General features: G+C 38.2%; 1 protein-coding gene across 1 annotated transcript; it reads left to right on the top strand.

The window, feature by feature from the left end:
- The first annotated feature begins 287 nt into the window (after positions 1–287).
- LOC127652832 (beta-1,3-N-acetylglucosaminyltransferase lunatic fringe-like) lies at positions 288–11,052 on the top strand. The gene is made up of 8 exons (XM_052139236.1): positions 288–810; positions 7,652–7,700; positions 7,973–8,075; positions 8,190–8,343; positions 8,614–8,699; positions 8,805–8,970; positions 9,289–9,374; positions 9,465–11,052. Exons 1-8 carry the CDS (start codon positions 400–402, stop codon positions 9,526–9,528), a joined length of 1,119 nt encoding a protein of 372 aa, XP_051995196.1. The 5' UTR covers positions 288–399; the 3' UTR covers positions 9,529–11,052.
- Positions 11,053–20,171: the final 9,119 nt, after the last annotated feature.

Here is a 20,171-nt window from a genome sequence, read left to right as displayed (position 1 = left end):
AATTTAAACTCAGCGCCTGAAAATAAAGGGTATGCAAAAGTTATGTAAAGGTATTTAAACAGTGATTTTAGCCAATACATACATAGTCTGATCTTTCACAACGTTAACGCCTGCTTGTCCCCTTTTAGCCTCCCCCTTTGCCCCTCGCCTGCGTCCTCCCATTGACAGTTTCTCTGCGTTTTCCACAGTACAATAGCAATTCCACACCCCACCCACTGGGCGTGGCCTGTGTCATGGGCAGTTTATAAAAGTCCCTCCGAGACTCGATGAGGAGACTGTCATTGCTTCAGAGGGACAGAAAGGTCGGATGACACTAAGTTAAATTTTTTTTAGAGTAGTGTTTTTTTTAGGGATGTTTACATTGATGCAGTGCACATCCATAAAGAGAGTTTTATAAACATGTTGAAAACATACAGTATGAAAGTTGTGCTCTCCGTCGCAGGGGCGACCGTCACCTGTCTCGCGCTACTGGTAGTTTTCACGCAGCATCAGCGGATTAGGATGGGCGGGATGCAGAACGAGAGCGAGGTCGTCTTGCGCTCTCTCCAGAGTCTGGCGGAACCAGAGGGTGATGATGGAGCTCAGACTGGACAGAATGGAAAGAAGGGATTTTCTGCGTATTTTTCTAAGCTGACCCGCAGCAGGAGGGAAGCGGATAAACCCGTCGAGGCGTCCGGAGCGGCGACAGACGCGCCTGCTGAAGACATCAGCGCCGATGACATCTTCATCGCAGTGAAGACCACTATGAAATTTCACAGATCCAGACTAGATCTTCTGCTGGACACCTGGATATCCAGAAACATGCAGCAGGTGCGTCAGTTTACACTCATATTTATTTATTACATAAACTGCTGGACTTTATTACAGTGTGTTTTGCGGCTACATATTTTTCTAACCGGAAACAAAGGATATTTCTTGCGGTTTTATTATTGTAAACAGCGTTGGCGTTATGAACATACCTTCTATTTATAGCATATTATAGCGTTATTGCTTTCTTTATTGAAATTTTGGTCATTCATTTTTATATAAACGCAATTTAAAGTGTTCAGAATCCAGTCACACTAACAATGTCTGTATAAAACTCACATAACATTCTCCGTGTTACACACATTACATGTACATTTATTTAAATACCACTGTAATAATACTAACAAAGTGTCCATTGTATACATCGTCATTGTTATTACTCAGTAGGCTACATACACATGTAATTCCATTGCAACATGAACATAGTAACGTAAAGTGAATAAAAAGTTATTTTAAATCTCACTGGCATCTTAAGAAGGCATTATACAAATTTGCCCATATTCATAGTCTTTCTCTGATGCCTGTGGCAATGCATGTTTCTGACAGAGCGATGGGTGGCTGTAAGCCCCCCTTTTTCTTGCACTCCCGCCCCATTTTTTGGGGTGTCCCGGTGAATGCGCCAGGCCTAAAGATGCATCACAGCAGCGGTTTCAGACTTGTACCCTTCTCAGCGCTAACAAAGCGTCTTTCTGAAGGGGAAAGAAAAGCTTCGCCAGCCCCTTGTCTCCCACTCTCCATGGGAACCGGGGACCTGGAGCAGAGGCTGGGTCAAGCTACCCAAGCGGTGGGAAAAGAGAGTCTTCATTATGGAGATACTGGGGGCACAAAGGAACAGCACCTATAGGCTAGGAAAGCTTTTGAGCAGCATGCTGAGTGGCTCTCAGTCTGAAAATACAGCTCTGAGAAACAGCTGGTACAAAAGCACGGAGCAGTCAATGTGATTTTAACCACCATCTAGAGTAGTTGCTCATACATTTGACAAAAGTCTGTTTAATTTGCCTCGGGGCTCTTTCAAAATCAGTTACCTCACACCTTTGACGAGTGGGGGATTCTTGTAATTTGAATAAGGCTCATATAGCCATAGCAACACGTTTCATGATTTGAGGACAAAGAACATTCTTTTTCTAGTCATTCTGTGAATATCAAAGACATTGACATTTGATGCTTTTTTTTGCTATTGTTTGAATTTTCAGAATAGGAATATAATTAATTTGACTTTACTGTCTTGCAAAGGCAAAACACAGCAACTATACATTTAGTCAAAATATGACCAAACTTTTGTCATTTTTAGACTAATATGTCTTGTGACAAACAGGTTTACCTCAACTATACATACCTAACCAAGTGGGTATATATAAGATATGTGGCGTGGCAATCTAATCTTTTTCAATTTCATTCTTGGCAAACATACTGTGTTTTGCCTTTGTATGACAGGTTAGTTTCTGCACTCAATTAGTCAGTTTAAATTTTACCTTCACTTTCATGATAAACTGATATGGTCACACCAGGCCTTGCAAATTTAAGACTATGCTCCCTTTGAGTTTGCTCAGTACAGAAGATGATAGAAGTTAACTCACAGAGTAGAGAGTTAACAGCAGGGATTAATAGTGGCAGCTGGTGGGGAGCAGTGCAGACATAAAAGACCAGTGCAGCCCAGAACACAAGGGGGAGTTCCTAGAGAATGGGTGCCAGGTGGCTGGGACTCAAAGAACAAAAGATAAGCTATAATGGCAGCTATATGAATCCTCACATTCACAATATACATATATGGAGGTCCGCTCTCAAATTATTTAAACATTCATCCATGTGCAACACCTGAGTACGTGAAATCCCAGTAATTGTCATCTGAATGGCTGTGGATTATCCTAAAGTATCCAGTGTACCGTTTGGCTGCTAGCCACAATGGCTGGCACCAAACAAGTGTTTCGAGGTGCCAGGCATTGTTAGGCCCACAGCATGAGAACTGTGTCACATATGTCAAGTGAGATGAGCATTGTGAACATGTTCATAGGGGTTATCAGCTCATGTTCTGTGTGATGAACTCATCTTTCCTTCCCTCTCACCTGCTTCAGGTGTTGCCGTGACGGGTGATTAACAGCTCACTGTCTTGGGCTGTTTACATGTAAACACGGGGAGTAGATCCAATCAGCATTTGCTGTTGACACTATGGCAGCCTGCGACACTTCTCGCTGGGAAACTGCCTTTTCATTGTTTAGAGTTAGTCAAGGACAACTAGAAGCTCCCCAGACCTTATTAATAGACTGGAATTATCAGTATTTTCAAAACAGAATGAAACACTAGAGCTCGAGTACTGATTTCTGCTTTCTGTCTGTAAAAGCGACGGTTCACTGAAAATTAAAATGAGTTTATCATTTATTCACCTCAATGTTGTTACAGTCTCATTTCCATGTCACCATTCGCTTTCATTGCATATTTTTCCATAATGCCTATCGTCTCCTTTTGTGTTCCATGAAAGAAAGTCATAGCATGTGAGTAAATGATGACAGGATATTCCTTTAAAGGGGTCATATAATGGTACATGCACTTTTTCAAGTTGATTGTACTGAAATGTGTGTTGGCTGTGCCTGTACACAACCATCCTATTATGATAAAAATCCATCCAGTGTTTTTGTTTTAATCTCCTTATATATTTTCCCCTGCCTCCAATCGAGCCATTCGACCGTGTGACGTCACACGGTCGGACGCCCCTCCCAGGATTGTTGATTGACAGCAGTGTTTCAACACAGACCCGGCCTCGCTCGTGAGCGAGCTGTCAATCATAGTCCGTCATCATTGTTGATACACTGGAGCAGAATGGCGCCTAAGCGATTGTGGTGTTCTGTTCTTAGGTGTAATAACGAACTCAGCAGTCATTTTGATGTTCCTAAATCTGAGCCGCTGAAGACGCAGTGGCTGAGTTTTGTTTACGATGGGAATATTCCCCACGAGCAACGTCAATGCGTTCATGTTTGCGTGAATCATTTTTCACCATACTGCTTTATAAACGAGGGTCAGTATAAAGCTGGTTTTGCTAAGAAGCTGCTGCTGAAAAAAGATTCGGTACAAACTATTTATATTCCCTTTGCACCTCCAGAAGAAGTAAGTGTAACGTTTTATTAACCTTTATATTAATCTTTGCAAATCGCTTGCACGCTTCACAATGAATGTGGCTAATGTTTACACTCAGGGTACACTACGGCATGTTTTCCATAACGTTACGACGTTCTCAATATAATTCATAATCCCACGTTTATAATGAACAACGCGTTATGGTTATTGTGTTATTAAAAACTGTGTACGCAGGTGTTACAGTTAACATGGTAACACTAAGTTACACCTGGTTTACTTGTATGTTACTGATTAAGAAGTAATGTCAAAAAAACAGTTATACGGAGAATAACTCCAGAACGGAGGGGCGGGGTGACCAAAGTTCATTATCATTTAAAGTCATATGCTCTGAAATGGCGTGCTGAAAAAAGAGCTGTTTTTGAGCAGGTAAAATTAGTGTTTTCTTAAAATACTAATGAGAATTTTTAATAAAAGTATATTACAAAGTTTTCATTTAGACCCTAAAGATTCATATTAACTTGTACAAAAATGGCATTATATGACCCCTTTAAAATTACATGTTGTAGTGTACTTGACTTGATGAGTCTCTTGAATAGTGTTATTCTCTTCAATCTGATCTACTCCCATTTGAATTGTTCAGGCAGCAGCTTCTGGCTTCCGCTGTTTCTCTGAATTTCCCCCCTGGAACAATGCAGCTTCCCCAGCGATTCACAATTCACAACAATGACAGAACAGCCTGTGCCGTGGCTGTGGTATCTGGTGTCCAGTTACACAGACAGCTCCCAAATGCCATTCAGATCAACTGCTTGACTTGCTCAATCCAAAAGTACCACCATGACCAACCTCATTACTTCTATTTGAAACACGTAACTGTGTAAATACTCAGCAACTCAGTTTGTGACAGTGGTTTCTCTTGTTTTGAATCCTTGGCTATAATTGTTGAGCATAAAGGACAATGTAAGCAGTGTGGATCTGTTGTGGCTTGAGTTTCTGGTGGTTTGGTACATTAAACTGGCACAGGTACAGTAGAGCTAACTGGGCTGGGTGGTGTTTCATAGAGGGAGTAACATCTCTCTCTCTTTCCTTTCTGGGGAGCAGGAGACAGACAGTCAGGCTCCAGGATTTCTTTAGTGGGGTAGGAAGCCCTACCAACTTTCACCCGCTCATCAGAACTCCACACATAATCCAATAAAAACCGTCATCCTTTTTTGTGTGCAGAACGATGGAAAATTTATATTCTGAAGACTTGACATTTAAGAAAGAAAACATGCTTGAGTAATTGGGTCATTTTGGCTCAAAACATCTTTTCATTATTCAATGAAAGGGAAATCAAGAAACAAAGCATCCGCCATGAGAGGCCTCTCTTTAGTTAACCACTGCAGCTGTATGCAAATGCAGGCAGACATTTTTGGGATTTACCCAGCCTGAAAGCACTCCTCATTGTCTCAATGGAAAGTGATAGTTGAAGCAGGGATAGGGTGGGGGTGAATAGCCACACACAGGCGCACACACACACACATGCACATTGTAATGCACTAATCAGCTATGAGGTTTCTCTCCTCTATCAATGCCCAGCTTTTCTAGGTAGTTGCCTGTGTAGTTAGTCTGTTCTTTCAGCGTAACTCTGAGCAAACAGTGGCAGCCTCTGATCCTTTACCAGCCCAACCGCCAACCCACTCTCAACAAACAGATGCCTGCACTACACATCTGCTCAGAGTTTGCTCTGCATATCAAACATTATCTGACAAAGCTGAACATTTAAAAAATATGCAACTATGGACTGGGGAATGAGTCCATGCTTATGTGAGTGTGTAGGGATTTAGTCAAAATATATATATATATATTTTAAATTATCCACTGTTGAAATAAAGATCACAAAACATAAACTTTAATTTACAGTTAAAAAGAAAACTGGCAGCTGAGATTGCTGGAAATTCACTGAAAAATATACAGTGATAACATGTCAGGCATTACAGAATGTCACTTTGGTGCCTGCATATTTATATTTATATTACACTGTTCACTACCATATATATCATGACTTTTATGTGTGGCAGTATCCTGGTAAAATATACACTAGAGGTGCTACAACGACTCACAAGTTCATAAAAACGTATAACACTGAAACAATTTTACTATAGCGCATGACTTTATTAATCCACATTAATCCGGATACATTTGAAAAAACTGTTTTCGAAACACTCTCTGTCCACACTGGCATTTTCAAACGTTTTTCAAAAGTTTCTCATATGAAAACTCATCATAACTGAATCACATGACAAAAAATATGTCATAGTTTTCAGATATCTCCATTTCCCCTGTCCACACTTTTCCATTTTCAAATATATGCACTTGGGAGAGCATTTTTGAGCATTTTAACTGTCAAAACCCATCTCAGTGTGGACGGAAGGCCAAAACATAGAGAAAAAGATGTGTTTTCAAACAAATGTGTATTAGTGTGGACGTGGCCTATATGGCAATGGATTTTTGCATTAAATAACCAACTACATTTGATCAAATTGTGCGGTAGCTCAACTGATAAAGTGTTGCACTTGCAAAAGTGTAGAGGCAACATGAAATGACGAGGTACTCCAGCAATTGCATTTTTCATCTCACATTTGCTTTTATGACACTACAGGTTAGTATTAAGGTTTAGGGTAAGGACATAGGTTTTCTTGATTTAAAACTTGATAGAGCATTAACCTTAAAAATATAATCTGCTTTTTATCTTTTTTCACCGTATCTGATAAGGAAACTATCGGTTAACCAATTAAATATTTTTTTACTGTAGCATTTTTAACGTTCTTTTTCCTTACAATCAATTTAAGATTTTTTTTTTACAGTGTAGCTAACTTAGAGTACATAAGAGAACAGGTGGACGTTTTGTAACGTAGGCGTTGAAGAGCGAGAGGGCGTGGGCAGATTGACCTGTTCAGACACGTGGCTGAGATAAGGCAGCAGGTGGCAGGTGCTGTCTCACCTGAGGTGGAAAGCAAACAGGTTAACGACAGTGCATGGCCAGGGCACCTTTTCATCAGTCTGTCTGAGGCGTGTGGCGTCTATTTCTCAATGGCTCCTTTGAGCCGGGGCTGCTGCCTTGCACCTGCTCTGTCTTATCTTCCACAATGAGCTCCCTAATCCCACCCCAATGCACTACCCCCATCTATTTTAATGTTAACAAAACCCACCAGGGTCAGACATCACTGTGACTGCTGCATTGGGCTGAATGTATATTCATCAATCCGACTGTGTCTGGGAAGTTTGGAGAGAATGGGACCTGATGTGTCTTTTATTTCTTTCAAATGACTTTCCCATTCTGTTGCCTATTCCTTCTCATGGCATTTTTATCTTGTCTGAAGGGGATAGAGGGATGACGAATGGAAAGACATGGGAGGTGGATGGGGGCAATAGATTGGGGGTAGTTGGGGGTGGAGTTCTTGGGGGTAAGTGGGGTAATCTGCTCCCCCATTTTGTTCTGGGCCTGGGATGCTTTCGGGTGCTGAGCAGTTGTCATGGAGAGACTGAAAACGAGAACAAGGGGTCTTTATTTTGGGGGTGTTTTTGGCTTGTTTAACTTGCTGAGTTTTCCATGGCGTAAAATGCAGACAATGCTTCCTAATCAATCCGCTTGGGATAAACAGCACTCCAAGACATACGATTCTTGTTTGGAACTTGCTTATTTCTGGTTTTATCTTTGCTCAAGTGATTCATTGATGAACATGTGTGACTTGACTTAAAAGAGATAACTGACCAGGCTTTGTCTTTGTTTTCACAGACTTACATCTTCACGGACAGCGAAGATGAGGAACTTAAGAAAAAAATCGGTGAGTGTTGCATCCTGATACAAGAGTCTCAAGGCCAGAAAGAAGCAGGCATTCCTTCTTTGATATGAGCAGAGTTTGGACTCAGTTAAAGCAGGCATCTAATCCTCTTAAAAATCTTGTGCTTAGCTAAAGGGGCACAGGGCTGTTGGGGGGGGGGTTAAGGTGTGTGCAGAGGCACCTGACCTCTCAGACAATAGACTTTATTTAAGTGATGGACATGAGTGTATTATTACGTGGACACTCACTTAATATCTATCCTCTTCTGTGCACAGGAGACCACACCATCAACACCAACTGCTCTGCTGCCCACAGCCGCCAGGCTCTGTCCTGCAAGATGGCTGTTGAGTATGACAAGTTCATTGAGTCTGGAAAGAAGTAAGAAATGCAAGATTATTAGTACAGTATGCTACATTATTAATTGGTAGAAGCCATGTTTTACTGTCAAAACCTACTATATTGGTTGTTCTAATTAAATATCTTCTGGTTTAGGTGGTTCTGTCATGTGGATGATGATAACTATGTAAATGTGAAGACACTGGTGAAGTTGCTGTCCAACTACCCTCACACTAAGGACATGTACATTGGAAAACCAAGCCTTGACCGGCCTATTGAGGCCACAGAAAGACTTGGGGACAACAAGATGGTAGGTTTTCCAAAATATCCTTAAAAAAGTTTTAGGTTCAATACAAGTTAAGCTCAACCAACAGCATTTTAGGCTTACTTTGTCACCACAAAAATGTTAGACTTGTTTTACTGTTTCTTTAAAAAATAAAGCAAATATCTAAGTTATAGTGAGCCACTTACAATAGAAGTAAATGCGGCCAATCCTGGAATATTCCTTTGTTTCGAATATTGTAATTGGTCGTGATGGCAATTTTATATAATAGAAACTAATGATTTCGCTTTTTTGCAGAGACCTGTCAATTTCTGGTTTGCTACTGGAGGAGCAGGCTTCTGTGTCAGCCATGGTCTGGCTTTGAAGATGAGCCCCTGGGCAAGGTGCAAAAAAAATTTCACTAGCCTAATGCATTTTCTAAGAACATGTATAATATTTTTAAATGTTCGAAACCGTTTTAATTGACTTACTATTTCTCTTTCCGACAGTGGTGGCCATTTCATGAACACTGCCGAGAAGATCCGTCTCCCCGATGACTGTACCGTTGGCTACATCATTGAGTCAGTTCTAGGGGTTCCTCTGACCCGAAGCAGCTTGTTCCACTCCCATCTGGAGAACCTGCAACAGGTGTCCAAATCAGAAGTACACAAACAGGTGGGGTTCTGAAAGCTTTAAAGGGATAGCTCAACCAACAATTTGTCATTATTTGCTCACTCTCATGTTGTTCAAAACCCATATAACTTTCTTTGTGGAACACAAAAGAAGATGGTTGGCAGAATGTTAGGGGTGAAAGCTTCAGGCATCATTCACTCTCATTGCATCGTTTTTCCAAACAATGAAATTTAATGGTGAGTGAGGCTAACATCTGAATACAATCGAAGTCATATGGATTTGGAACAACACAAGGGTCAGTAACTGTATGGGTAAATATTGTATAGATTTATTAATGCTGTTTCATGCCTTTTCAATCAGATTACATTGAGTTATGGAATGTTTGAGAACAAGAAGAACATAATCAACATGAAGGGGGCTTTCTCTGTTGAGGAGGATCCTTCCAGGTATGACACTTCCTTAACACTCTAGATCTTGTTTAAATCTTGTCAAATCTTGTGCTAATTTAACCTTTTGGTTTTCATCACCTCTCTCAGGTTTAAGTCTGTGCACTGTCTGCTGTATCCAGACACCCTGTGGTGCCCTCCTCAGGTTGCCTAGTAAGGCGACCAGCTCCTTTCTTGTATCCTCGTCCCTCACTGCCTCGGTATCTGAAAGGCAATGGGACCAGTGTTGTATTGGGCCGTGAGCCTGCTGCATTTACTCTGCAGTGGCAAACGGCCTTCATGGTTATACTGGGCTGCTGTGCGGCCCGCCTTTAAAAATGTCCTTACTGCCTGGTGCCTGACCATTCTGTCCAAACCAGACACGACGTAGGGCCCGGCAGAAGGAGGCTTTCAACGCCAAGCTTTGCAGGCAATCAACTGTGCTTTATGTCATTAATATTGCTTGTATCTAATTTGCAATTCTCATAGAATGTAAGTTTTTAGCATACCCAAGCCTTTTGCCAGCTTTTTATGCTTAGTTTTCAATTCTAATTAGTAAATTAGTTTGCTCTTTATATATTATTCTCTCCAAATACCGTTCAGGTTGTTCCCTCAGGTTTAATGATTTGATTTTTATGGTCAATGTTTTAAAATGGGTGCTTTATTATATAGTTCTAATTTGTAAAGGACTCCGGATAAAATTAACAAAATGAAGGTCCATTTTAATAACAATTAAATTTTTTTGATGTCAGTGTTATTATAATTATTATTGCTATTAGTTTTTTTAAAGATATATTGTGCTGGCAATAGGCAATTTTCCAAATATGCTGTCAGGTTATCTTAATCTGTGGTGTATGAGGATCAAGCACTTTTTTCCCTTAAATCATCTTGACATTTTATGATGATATCTTTAAGCTGTGTGAAAATGCCCCAAATCTTTAATTGTTTATATTATTTAATACCAATGCATTCAAACAATCTTGGCAGATAGATTTTGGCATGGTTTTGTATTTTATTTTTAGCTTTGCTCAGAGATACAGTATACTGAATTTGAAGTTGCACAGCTTGGTTTGAATGAACTGTTTGTTGCTTGTGTAAAGTTTCTCTCACTCTTCCAATTGGCAGCAGGTCTTTTGTAACACAAAGTTATGTACAAAACAGATGGCAGCTAAAGTTTAAGATGTGATTATAACATGGATCTGAGTTTTGCACAGAGTGGTCTGGCTTACAGCCATAGATTTCCTTATTCCTTTACAAGTATGGCTGGCAATTGTACATCACTATGCCTGCTATACAGAACATGTTAACTGAGAGCTTTACATAAGCAACAACAGTGATCCTAACAGAGTTTCTTTCACTCTTGGGAATGGCCCATATTGGGTTAGCCTGTAAATGTTAGTTTAAAGCAGTATATATATACTGTGCCATTTAAAACATTTATATTTGTACATAAATGTTTAGATATTATATGCATTTCACCTATGTATCAGAAATAGGTATGATGATTACTCTAAAATGTTTTTTATTTGTTTTTTGTTTTTGTAATGCTCTGAATTTTGCTAATGGCTGTAATTTATATTCCAGTATCTGGATTCTTTGATTGTTCAAATGTTTTGCTCAGGGACCACAAACCTGATATTGTACCAAGGGCTGCCTTGGTAATTCACCATTTAGCTTTTGAATAAAGCAGCATATTCGCTAAGAAACTTTATCACATTTTTGTTCATTTTCTTTCAGCTGGCACGCTACACATTACATATTTAAAGGCATAGTTCTTGTTACCATTTACTCACCCCCATGTTGTTCCAAATGAGTGTCAGAAATTAACTAACATTAGGGGGCAATATACTGTATGCACAGTGGATTTGGTTTTCAGGGCATTTTTACCTTCTTAAGGGGTTTTTAACTGTTTAAAATGAAAATGTATCTCATCTGTTTATTTCAAATACAACAATTGAATTGCTTCAATAATACAAAGAGATTCAGTCTCAAGAGTCTCAATCTCAACATTTAAATTATTACCTAAGAATCAACATCAGTTCTTATTTAATGCCATAACATGCATACCTAGGTATATAGTAAAATATGAAGAACTATATCAGATGTTACTAACAATTCAGAACAATTCACTGGGAGGGCATTTTTCACCTCCCACATTTTAAATTTTGATGGCAATTTTGTCCCAAAACCCCAATACAATTCAAACCCATCTGAATTTCTTTCTTTTGGGGACAAGGGTGTAGATTCATCTTGTACATTGGAGAGGTTGCAGCATGAAGCATTTAACCATGTTTCCATTGATCACTGTTTAAATAATGGGGGGATTGTACTCGTTTGTTTTGATTATTGGGGTTTACCTCACCCCATCCCACTGGAATTTTTGCCCTTGTCTGTGGAAAAGGAAATGTTAGGCAGAATGTGAACCTTACAATTAAAGTGAATGGTAAAGGTTAGGCAAAAAATTAATATGGAAAGAAAAAAATCAATGGGTATGGGGAATGGGTTGAAACAAGATGAGAGATACTAAATGATTACAATATTTTAATTTTGGTTGAACTACCCCTTTAAACATCTAAAAAAAAACAGGGATAAGGACTCACATACTATAGACACAGATGACTTGCATCAATTATTAAGGAATAAAATCATTTCCAGACCTTAGATGTTTATAGTTCAGTGTCTCCTACTCTGTCAAAACTGTTGCTGAAGCATGCAAGCAAAACAAACTCGGCCCCTTGTGCTTACAATGCTGGCACTGACCCGTTGTGTGTTGCTTGAGAATTAATGAAGCACACTTACAAAGTTTAGTCTCACTCAAACGTCATTTATTATTCTACAACAATCGCCAAGGGAAAGCACATTTCCTCACTGCAGGACCTTTCAACACTAAATAGTCACGGCATCTGTGATCTTGAATATATACTGTTGATAAACAAATCTACATGGACATAGCTGTATGGTTTCATTTTATTTAAAAAAATTATATTTTGGAAAATAATAAATAATTCAGAATAAGATTTGCATGCAGTGGAAATGATCTGAGCTTAAAAAACAAATTTTCTTTATGTTAACATCAACACAATAGTTAACATGAACAAATACTTTCAAAACATTTATGAATCTTGGTTAACGTTAATTATTACATTTATACACTAAAACATTTTAATGTACAACATTAAATGTTGTATAAATTAAAGTGAGTTAGCATTAGCATTATGATCAACATCAACCAAAAGGTTGTATAAACTGTTAATAAATGCTGTATAACATTTTTTCCCATTGTTTGTGCTATCTAATGCCTTAACTGATCTTAGCATATAGAACCTTATTGCTACACAAATTCAAAATGTTCTTTAATCCAAAAAAATATAAGTATTCATAATGCACAAACGGTTTCAAAGATTCCCTACATATAGATGTGAAGGCAAAAACAGAGATGTTTTAATTGTTATTTTAAGAAGATTCTAATTATTTTATTCCTTTGAAACTAATAACAGTCTTGCTGATGTCATATTTTGAGAAGGTAGCCACAAACAGTAATTCCACGCTCCAACGACACTATGTAATATATTTTTAAACCATATTTTTTTTTCTCATTCCATTCAGATCAAAAAGATCTTATTGCAAACATAATCATGTTTTTATTGAGACACATCTGTGCCTGTTTTAATGGTGTGAGAGTTTATATTCTTAAGCCTTCATTACCACTTTTCTCATGAATTTGAGGGCAGAGAGGGGACTTCTACATTCTTCAAGGCAAGTCTGAGATGCGGATCACCCCAAAATCAACCACATTGCTGAAAAGACTTCTTCAATGAGTCTGAATCATATTTCTTCCACCCACTTTAAAGGTTTCACACAGTCCATATGTAATATGTGGCTGCAGATGTCATAAGCCATGTCTGCAGTAGACGGAGCATCAGACACATACTGTATGTATCCTCTCCCACTGTACAGAGACAAGCCAAACCTATGATTATGGGGACTGATTTGAAGTGTACTTTTTTTAGTATGTCTCAAATACCATTCCAAGCTTCTGTTCCAGGCAGTCCAACACCTTTTTTTCTATGGCTACTATCAGTAGCATTCAGCCCATCAAGATTGTTCAGCCATGTTGATTTTGAATGCAACTTCCAAAAGTATATTTTCACTTGAAACTACTAACTGGGTCATCGTCTACTATTTATTTTTACTATTATTCTACTCTACTATTATTAAAATGTCATTACAATGTATTGTAATTGTTTAAGGAGAATCAAAATAATCATTATCAATTTCTTTGCTTAGATCTCTGAAGGTGAAACTTTACCACTAGACTAACATACACACACTGAGCACATTATTAGGAACACCTGTACACCTACAGATTCATGAGATTATCTAATCAGCCAATCGTTTGGCAACAGTGCAATGCATAAAATCATGCAGATATGGGTCAGAAGCTTCAGTTTATGTTCACATCAACCATCCGAATGGGGGAAAATGGACTGTGGCATGATTGTCGGTGCCAGATGGGCTGGTTTGAATATTTCTGTAACTGCTGATCTCCTGGGATTTTCATGCACAACAGTCTCTTGAGTTTACTCTGAATGGTGCCAAAACCAAAAAACATCTAGTGAGTGGCAGTTCTGCTGATGGAAATGCCTCATTGATGAGAGAGGTCAACAGAGAATGGCCAGACTGGTTCGAGCTGACAGAAAGACAACTGTAACTCAGATAACCCCTTCTGTACAATTGTAGTGAGCAAAACAGCATCTCAGAATGCACAATCTCAAAACAAACCAAACTTGAGGTGAATTGGCTACACCAGAAGAAGACCACATCAGGCACTTTATTAGTACCATAGTTCCTAATAAAGTGCTCAGTGGGTGTATATTAAACTTATCTACAGAAATACTAAAGGTCAAAGTATATGTTGGTTTTCCATGTGCTGCTAAGTCTCACACACAGTGAACAGTCCATGTCTACTTACATCATATGCACATGTGCCTGCTGAAAGAGTATCGTAAAACAGTCATACTGCACATGCGTCAAACGCATCCATATAAACTTGCGGTCAAAAGAGTATACTTTGAAAGGCTGAGTGCTCGACAGTGTGAGAGATGGAGCGGCATGTGGAAAAGTGAAGTAAACTTTGGCCTTTATTTTCTGTAGTCATCTAGGGCACCAATTGAGTCAAGACTGCCACTGATGCCCCTCAAAAAAAAAAAAAAAAAAAGGAATAGGCGCATGACTACTACATTTAAATTTAAGAAGGATAGTAAAATGATTGAAATATGCAAAGCTCTGTACTCTGTACAGGGCAGCCAGCCAGCCAACCAGGCAAATGTATTGTGCTGTTGTTACAGATGCCTGAAGCAGAGATAACTGCCAAAATACTACTGAGATAGTTATCTGTTAAAAGTAAACCATCCATACACAAAACAACACAAACATTAGATCACTGGTGTAGCATATAAACAAAGCTATCTGTACCATAACTGAAACATCTTTGTTTATGACTATACACTATTTGCTAATAAGCTGAGATTCATAAGTATGTAAGCTACACCCAAACATCCACGGCATTAATCAACTTTACTGATTGGTATGACAAACATTACAGAGAACTAGGTTTTAGAAATGGAATCCATTTCCGTTCTCATCCTCGTGCCAAGTTCTCGTTTGTAATTAGGGCTTGAGGTCTGTTTTGACAGCTTTTACCCTGATGCCTGTAAAACAGTCAGACCACACAATGTCTGAGCTTTGTCTGAGACTGGAAAATGACTCTCAAGTAATAAAACATCTCTAAGAACCCTCTATAAACAATAGATACCTCTCTTTTACACTTGTTGACCTTGATGTGTCTTGTAATGCCAGTTCCACCTCAGAGAAACCACAAAATACAAGATATTTGCTAAATGAAAAAAACATCAGGCCACAAACCACGTACTGGTTTGACAAACAAATGCATGGTTGCATGAGTATAACAACCGTTGCACAGTTTCATGGAAAGAAGATGCCTACATTTTTATTATGAGTCAGAGGGCCTGGGGTCCTCATAGCTTTACATACAAGAAACTTTTGAACTCTTGAAACATATCACAGAAATAAACTGACTGTATTTGTGTTCTCTTTTACTGTCAAACTGCATTCGTATAAAACCTCCACTGACATTTTATGACTTTAAGAGTTCTATGTTATGTTTAAAATGTAACGAAACTGAGTCCAATTAACAAGTGCTCACAAACTCATTGTGATAGTTTCTGTGAGATCAGATGCTGATCAGCTTCCTGCTGATTCTACATAAATATATATTCTCATAGAAGTGTAACTTCCAAGACCTTTCACTGAAGCGTTGTCACCTTTAGAATTTCCAATTTCTAACAAATCTTTACAATCTTGAAAGAAAATGTGAGTGGTGCTTACCCACGCAGAGATGAGGTCATTCCTTCAGTGTAAGTCTATGGGATTTTTTTCACCCATTTTGTCATTCGTCAGGCAAAAATTGCCAGACTTGCTAATAAAAACTTAATAGCCAACTCAGTCTCTTGACAAGTTGTGATAATTAGTATGATATTGCAATCTCTCAAGAAACTGTATGAGTTTGCTCTGACAAAAATGTACAACTTTTCCTCCCATAGAAAAGAGACAAAAACAAACCAACGAACAATGTTATTAACATTTTTCCTAAACTAAACCTAACCATGAAGTCTAACCCCTTACACAAACCCTAAACTTGATTTTAATAGGAAAACTATCTTTTTTGTACCATGAATGGATAAAATAAAACATCAAGGTTTGGAAAAAGACGAGAAAAGCGTATTTCAAGTTACTGACATACTGTACATCAGTCATGTGTATTAATTGCATAATTAAATATGTAATGAGTAAATCAAAATTGCTTGCTGACTTTTTCAAAGCCGAAGACATATCCAAATTACTGACAAATGAACTGCTGAATTAATGAATGCTTAATTCTCAGTACACCCATGTGACATCACTCAGCAGGCAGTTACATTTCAATTTAAAATCCCTCCATGAGAATCCCTGAAACAGACATTTTTGCGCTGTGAGGTAAAGCCTTGGCTGACGATATGTGATAGTTGGATTAGAATATAGTCATTCAGTTGCTTTGAACACACGGTCATGGGGATTACAGATCAGGCCAGTGGCTGGGAGGCCTGGAGAATTGCCGTGGTGCTGGGAACGCTTGCTAACTGGCTGTTAACTGGAGCCTCTCAAAAGATTTGTCTGGAAATAGGGTATGCAGTACCCTGCAGTATGCAGATGCTAATTAACCTTCAAGCAACTATGTTGCAGTGTTGAAGGGAGGTTAGTAATACAGACTATTGATAAGTATTCATTTGATTATTCTCTTGAAAAGCAACAAAATAACACAAGTTCCACAACAAACGATTACTAGCGTTGCTTTGCTAAGGCAAACTTCACAATTACTATTGATCTGACATGTCAAAGCAAACTTTGTGCACTCTCACCTACATGGAAAAGTAAGAACTGACAAAAATAATCCAAACTATCAAAGGTTCAAGGTAATTATGTTCTGTTGATGGTGAGGATAAGCTTTATGTGTCATTATGTCATTTTCCAGCAATGTTTCCTTGCTAGCTATAATCAGATCTTTCCGACTGCTTGTTCTGGAAAGTATGCTCATTCTTTGGGCCTTTTAAAGTACTTCTGTCAATGACTGGAATATGTCTGCATGAATTCACATTTGAACTGCTGTCATATTTAATGCATTTGAGGGATCACATGTGATGTTAAGGGTTTCAACCTTTTATGTTCTGTGTATACATTCGAATTCAAAAACTAATGTTGGGATTTAACTTTCATTTAAATATTTGCACATGATGTTCTGAGAGAGTTTGCTTTTGTTAGATCTGGATCATTATAGCATTGATGGTGCTGCTGAATGGTTGTTCCACACTTCATTACTGGCAAAGCTTGAACTAAATGAAAATTCATTTTGATATTTATTTTTGAACATTAGTTCATTCTTTTAGAGACAACCAAAAAGAAAATGTGTATTAGCAACACAAATCTGATAATGCTGGAACTATTTTTACAAAATAATTTCTGCATATAAATAATATACAGTATAATACACACTTCTAAGCAACAGGTTTAGACTCAACCAAAATCATTTCAGTTGCCTAATGGCATGAAGTGTATTGTTGTGACAGGAAAACCTGGCTCTCCTGAGGCTAGGTTGACTTTGTATGTATGAATCAGTCCTAAGGGAAAGTGATCTGTTTGTGATTCCCTTCAATGCATAGCAGGATGCAAATAAGCAGTAAATCAGTTAAACTTACAGATTACTCTCAGGGATCAGACAGTCATGGTGCCATCCTGACCTAATACATGTCTGCTCACATTTACTAGACTAACGGCACTCTGAATTTATTTTATTTGGTCCTTATTATATTATATGTTTCCAAATGTTTCTATTTATTTTTAATTATGTTTTTCATTTTACTCAATAATAATAATAATAAGTTGTTTTTAAATGTTTTATCCAAGTTTTGAACAGACTTATTTCAATTAAATATAAATATACATTGTAATTCAAATACTAACCAATGAAAATGCAAAAAGAGTGGTCACAAGACCCACAGGGGTCTATTTTGTTTCCTCTTTCAGCACATGTCACATGGCTCCATATTTTCTCCAATGAAAAGTGCATTTTTCAAAAAATCTGAATCACCTTCAATGGTAACTAAAGAAGTATTTTCAAAAACTTTTCAAAAAACTGCATGTTGCCTTGAGGCAACATTGTACCATAATGGAATCGCATAAGGCCATACCGGGCGTACTAGGTTGGCTGGGTCTCCAATGACAAGCTGTACAAGGTGCGCCCACTGCTGACATCCCTCTTGGAGAAGTTCCAAGCAATCCCTATTGATGGAAATCTTTTTGTGGATTAAAAAAGTGTCCCATTCAAGGGGGGAAACCCCATGAAACAGTACAATCCCACAACAAATGGATGGGAGGGGTTGATCTACTAGACTCTCTCATCGCCTTCTACAAAACAAATATTCGATCCAAAAAGTGGTATCACCGAGTGGTCTTCCACATGTTTGATCTGGCTGTTGTTGAGGCCTGGCTCCTCTTCCGGAGAGACAGCAGAGACTGTGACATCCCCCAAAAGGTGTGTGCAGCCTTGCAAAATTCAAAGCTGAAGTTGCAGCATGTCTCTGTATGGAGAGGAAGGCCTTGAAGAGAATGGGGAGACCATCACAACACAGTGAGGAAGAACAGCCAGAAAGTATTTACAGTGTTTACAGTTCTGTTTAGTGTTACCCATGCTGTTTTCAGTTCAATTATAGTGAATTATTTGAAGTCACTATCATGGAGATAAGTGCTCCTTTTAACTAAGGTAAACTTTGTACTTATTTGTAGTTTATGTAGAAGATCAGATACTATAGCTCCCACAAATTATTCTTCATGGGTAGTTAGCTGGACTTTACACTAATGATGAAGAAAACCGGTTTAAACTGAAAATATAGAATCTAGTAGAAAGATTTAGTTGGATTTATTCAATATAACTGAGCTGATATTTCTAAAAAAGAATGAGTATTTTTAACTCATAATAAATACCTTAAATGTAGATAAATACATTAAATTCAAAAGCCTTTTTTCAGTGCATATATGCAGTAAAAATTATTTTTATGTAAAAAGAATGTAAAAATTGTATATTAAACGCCTGCACATTCATTAACTGTATGTTAATTTAGTGATGTGTTTGAAAATGAAATTAGACTTCATAAGACAATACATGTATTTTTTGTTTTTGTTTTAGGAAGTATGCATTACATACATGCACTTTTACAGTTCAGTATTGTTCAAAGTATGTTGTTATACAAGTACAAATGTAACCGTATTTTTTTTTTTTTTTTTTACAATAAATTCAACAGTATTATTTTTAACAGTTTATTTGCTAGTTTATTTGCTAGTACTCTAAAATCTTCTGTTGTGCAATTTTAGTCACCTCATGCAGATACTCACTATTAACACCCAACTGTAAAATAACTGCTTCTCTCCCCAAGGTTTCAGTTTACACATTTCATTTTCAATGAGCACAAATAGACCAAGCCTCCTTTTAAATATATTACTCATTTTAACTTTGAACCCAACCGTCTTGCCCTTTAGCACAATGCTGTTGTCATGTAGAGGTGGTTTTCTTGCTGTTATTTTTTTCTTGAGGAATTCTGGAGTAATAAGGGGCAGTGTAGTGTACTAATGTGGGCTTAAACCTTGTTAACTCTCCATTGTCTCTGTGCTGTGGTGGAAAAGAGGACTGAGGTATATAAATAGCAACAGTGGGGGAGAAAGAAACCTGACAAAATGGGTAATAAAAGGGTTTCAGGCTCAGAAAAAGCAGCTTTTGATGTTTTTGAATGGTGGGAGCATTAGAGAAGAGCAGAGGGTGGAGTTTGAGAAGTTAACTGCCAGTCAAAGACAGCAGTGGAGTAATGGCCAGTTCTCCACAGTGCTCTTCAATAAAGGGTTGGGGACAACAGGATTGAGCCATTCAAAAGTGGCCTGCTCCATCCTGCTGGTGGAGAATTGGGTTAAAAAGAGCCACAGGGGTGTAAGGAATGGGTATACAGCTGCCTCTGTGAATGACTTTTAGCAACTTGCCCTGTCACCATGATTCAAAATCTTGCCCATGAGGATAGAGTGTAAGGTGCTTACACACATAAGGAAAAAGCTCAGAAGAAGCGGCTGAAATTCTCATTGTTCAAAGGATGCCAACATTAGAGTGCATTGAATCTAAAATGTAGTCAGCTTCTGGATGGGAGTGCCGCTTTTGTAAAG

This window comes from Xyrauchen texanus, chromosome 12 (assembly GCF_025860055.1).
Source record: "Xyrauchen texanus isolate HMW12.3.18 chromosome 12, RBS_HiC_50CHRs, whole genome shotgun sequence".
Classification (NCBI taxonomy): Eukaryota; Metazoa; Chordata; class Actinopteri; order Cypriniformes; family Catostomidae; genus Xyrauchen; species Xyrauchen texanus.
The sequence above is the reverse complement of the archived record's forward strand: the minus strand, read 5'-3'. Positions and strand labels throughout refer to the sequence as shown.

Excerpts from the sequence above, each read along its gene's own strand:
- LOC127652832 (XM_052139236.1), top strand. The coding sequence starts at position 400 with ATGTTGAAAACATACAGTATGAAAGTTGTGCTCTCCGTCGCAGGGGCG. Across the intron at positions 8,076-8,189 it reads TTCATTGAGTCTGGAAAGAA|GTGGTTCTGTCATGTGGATG; the intron begins GTAAGAAATGCA and ends CTTCTGGTTTAG. Across the intron at positions 8,700-8,804 it reads AAGATGAGCCCCTGGGCAAG|TGGTGGCCATTTCATGAACA; the intron begins GTGCAAAAAAAA and ends TCTTTCCGACAG.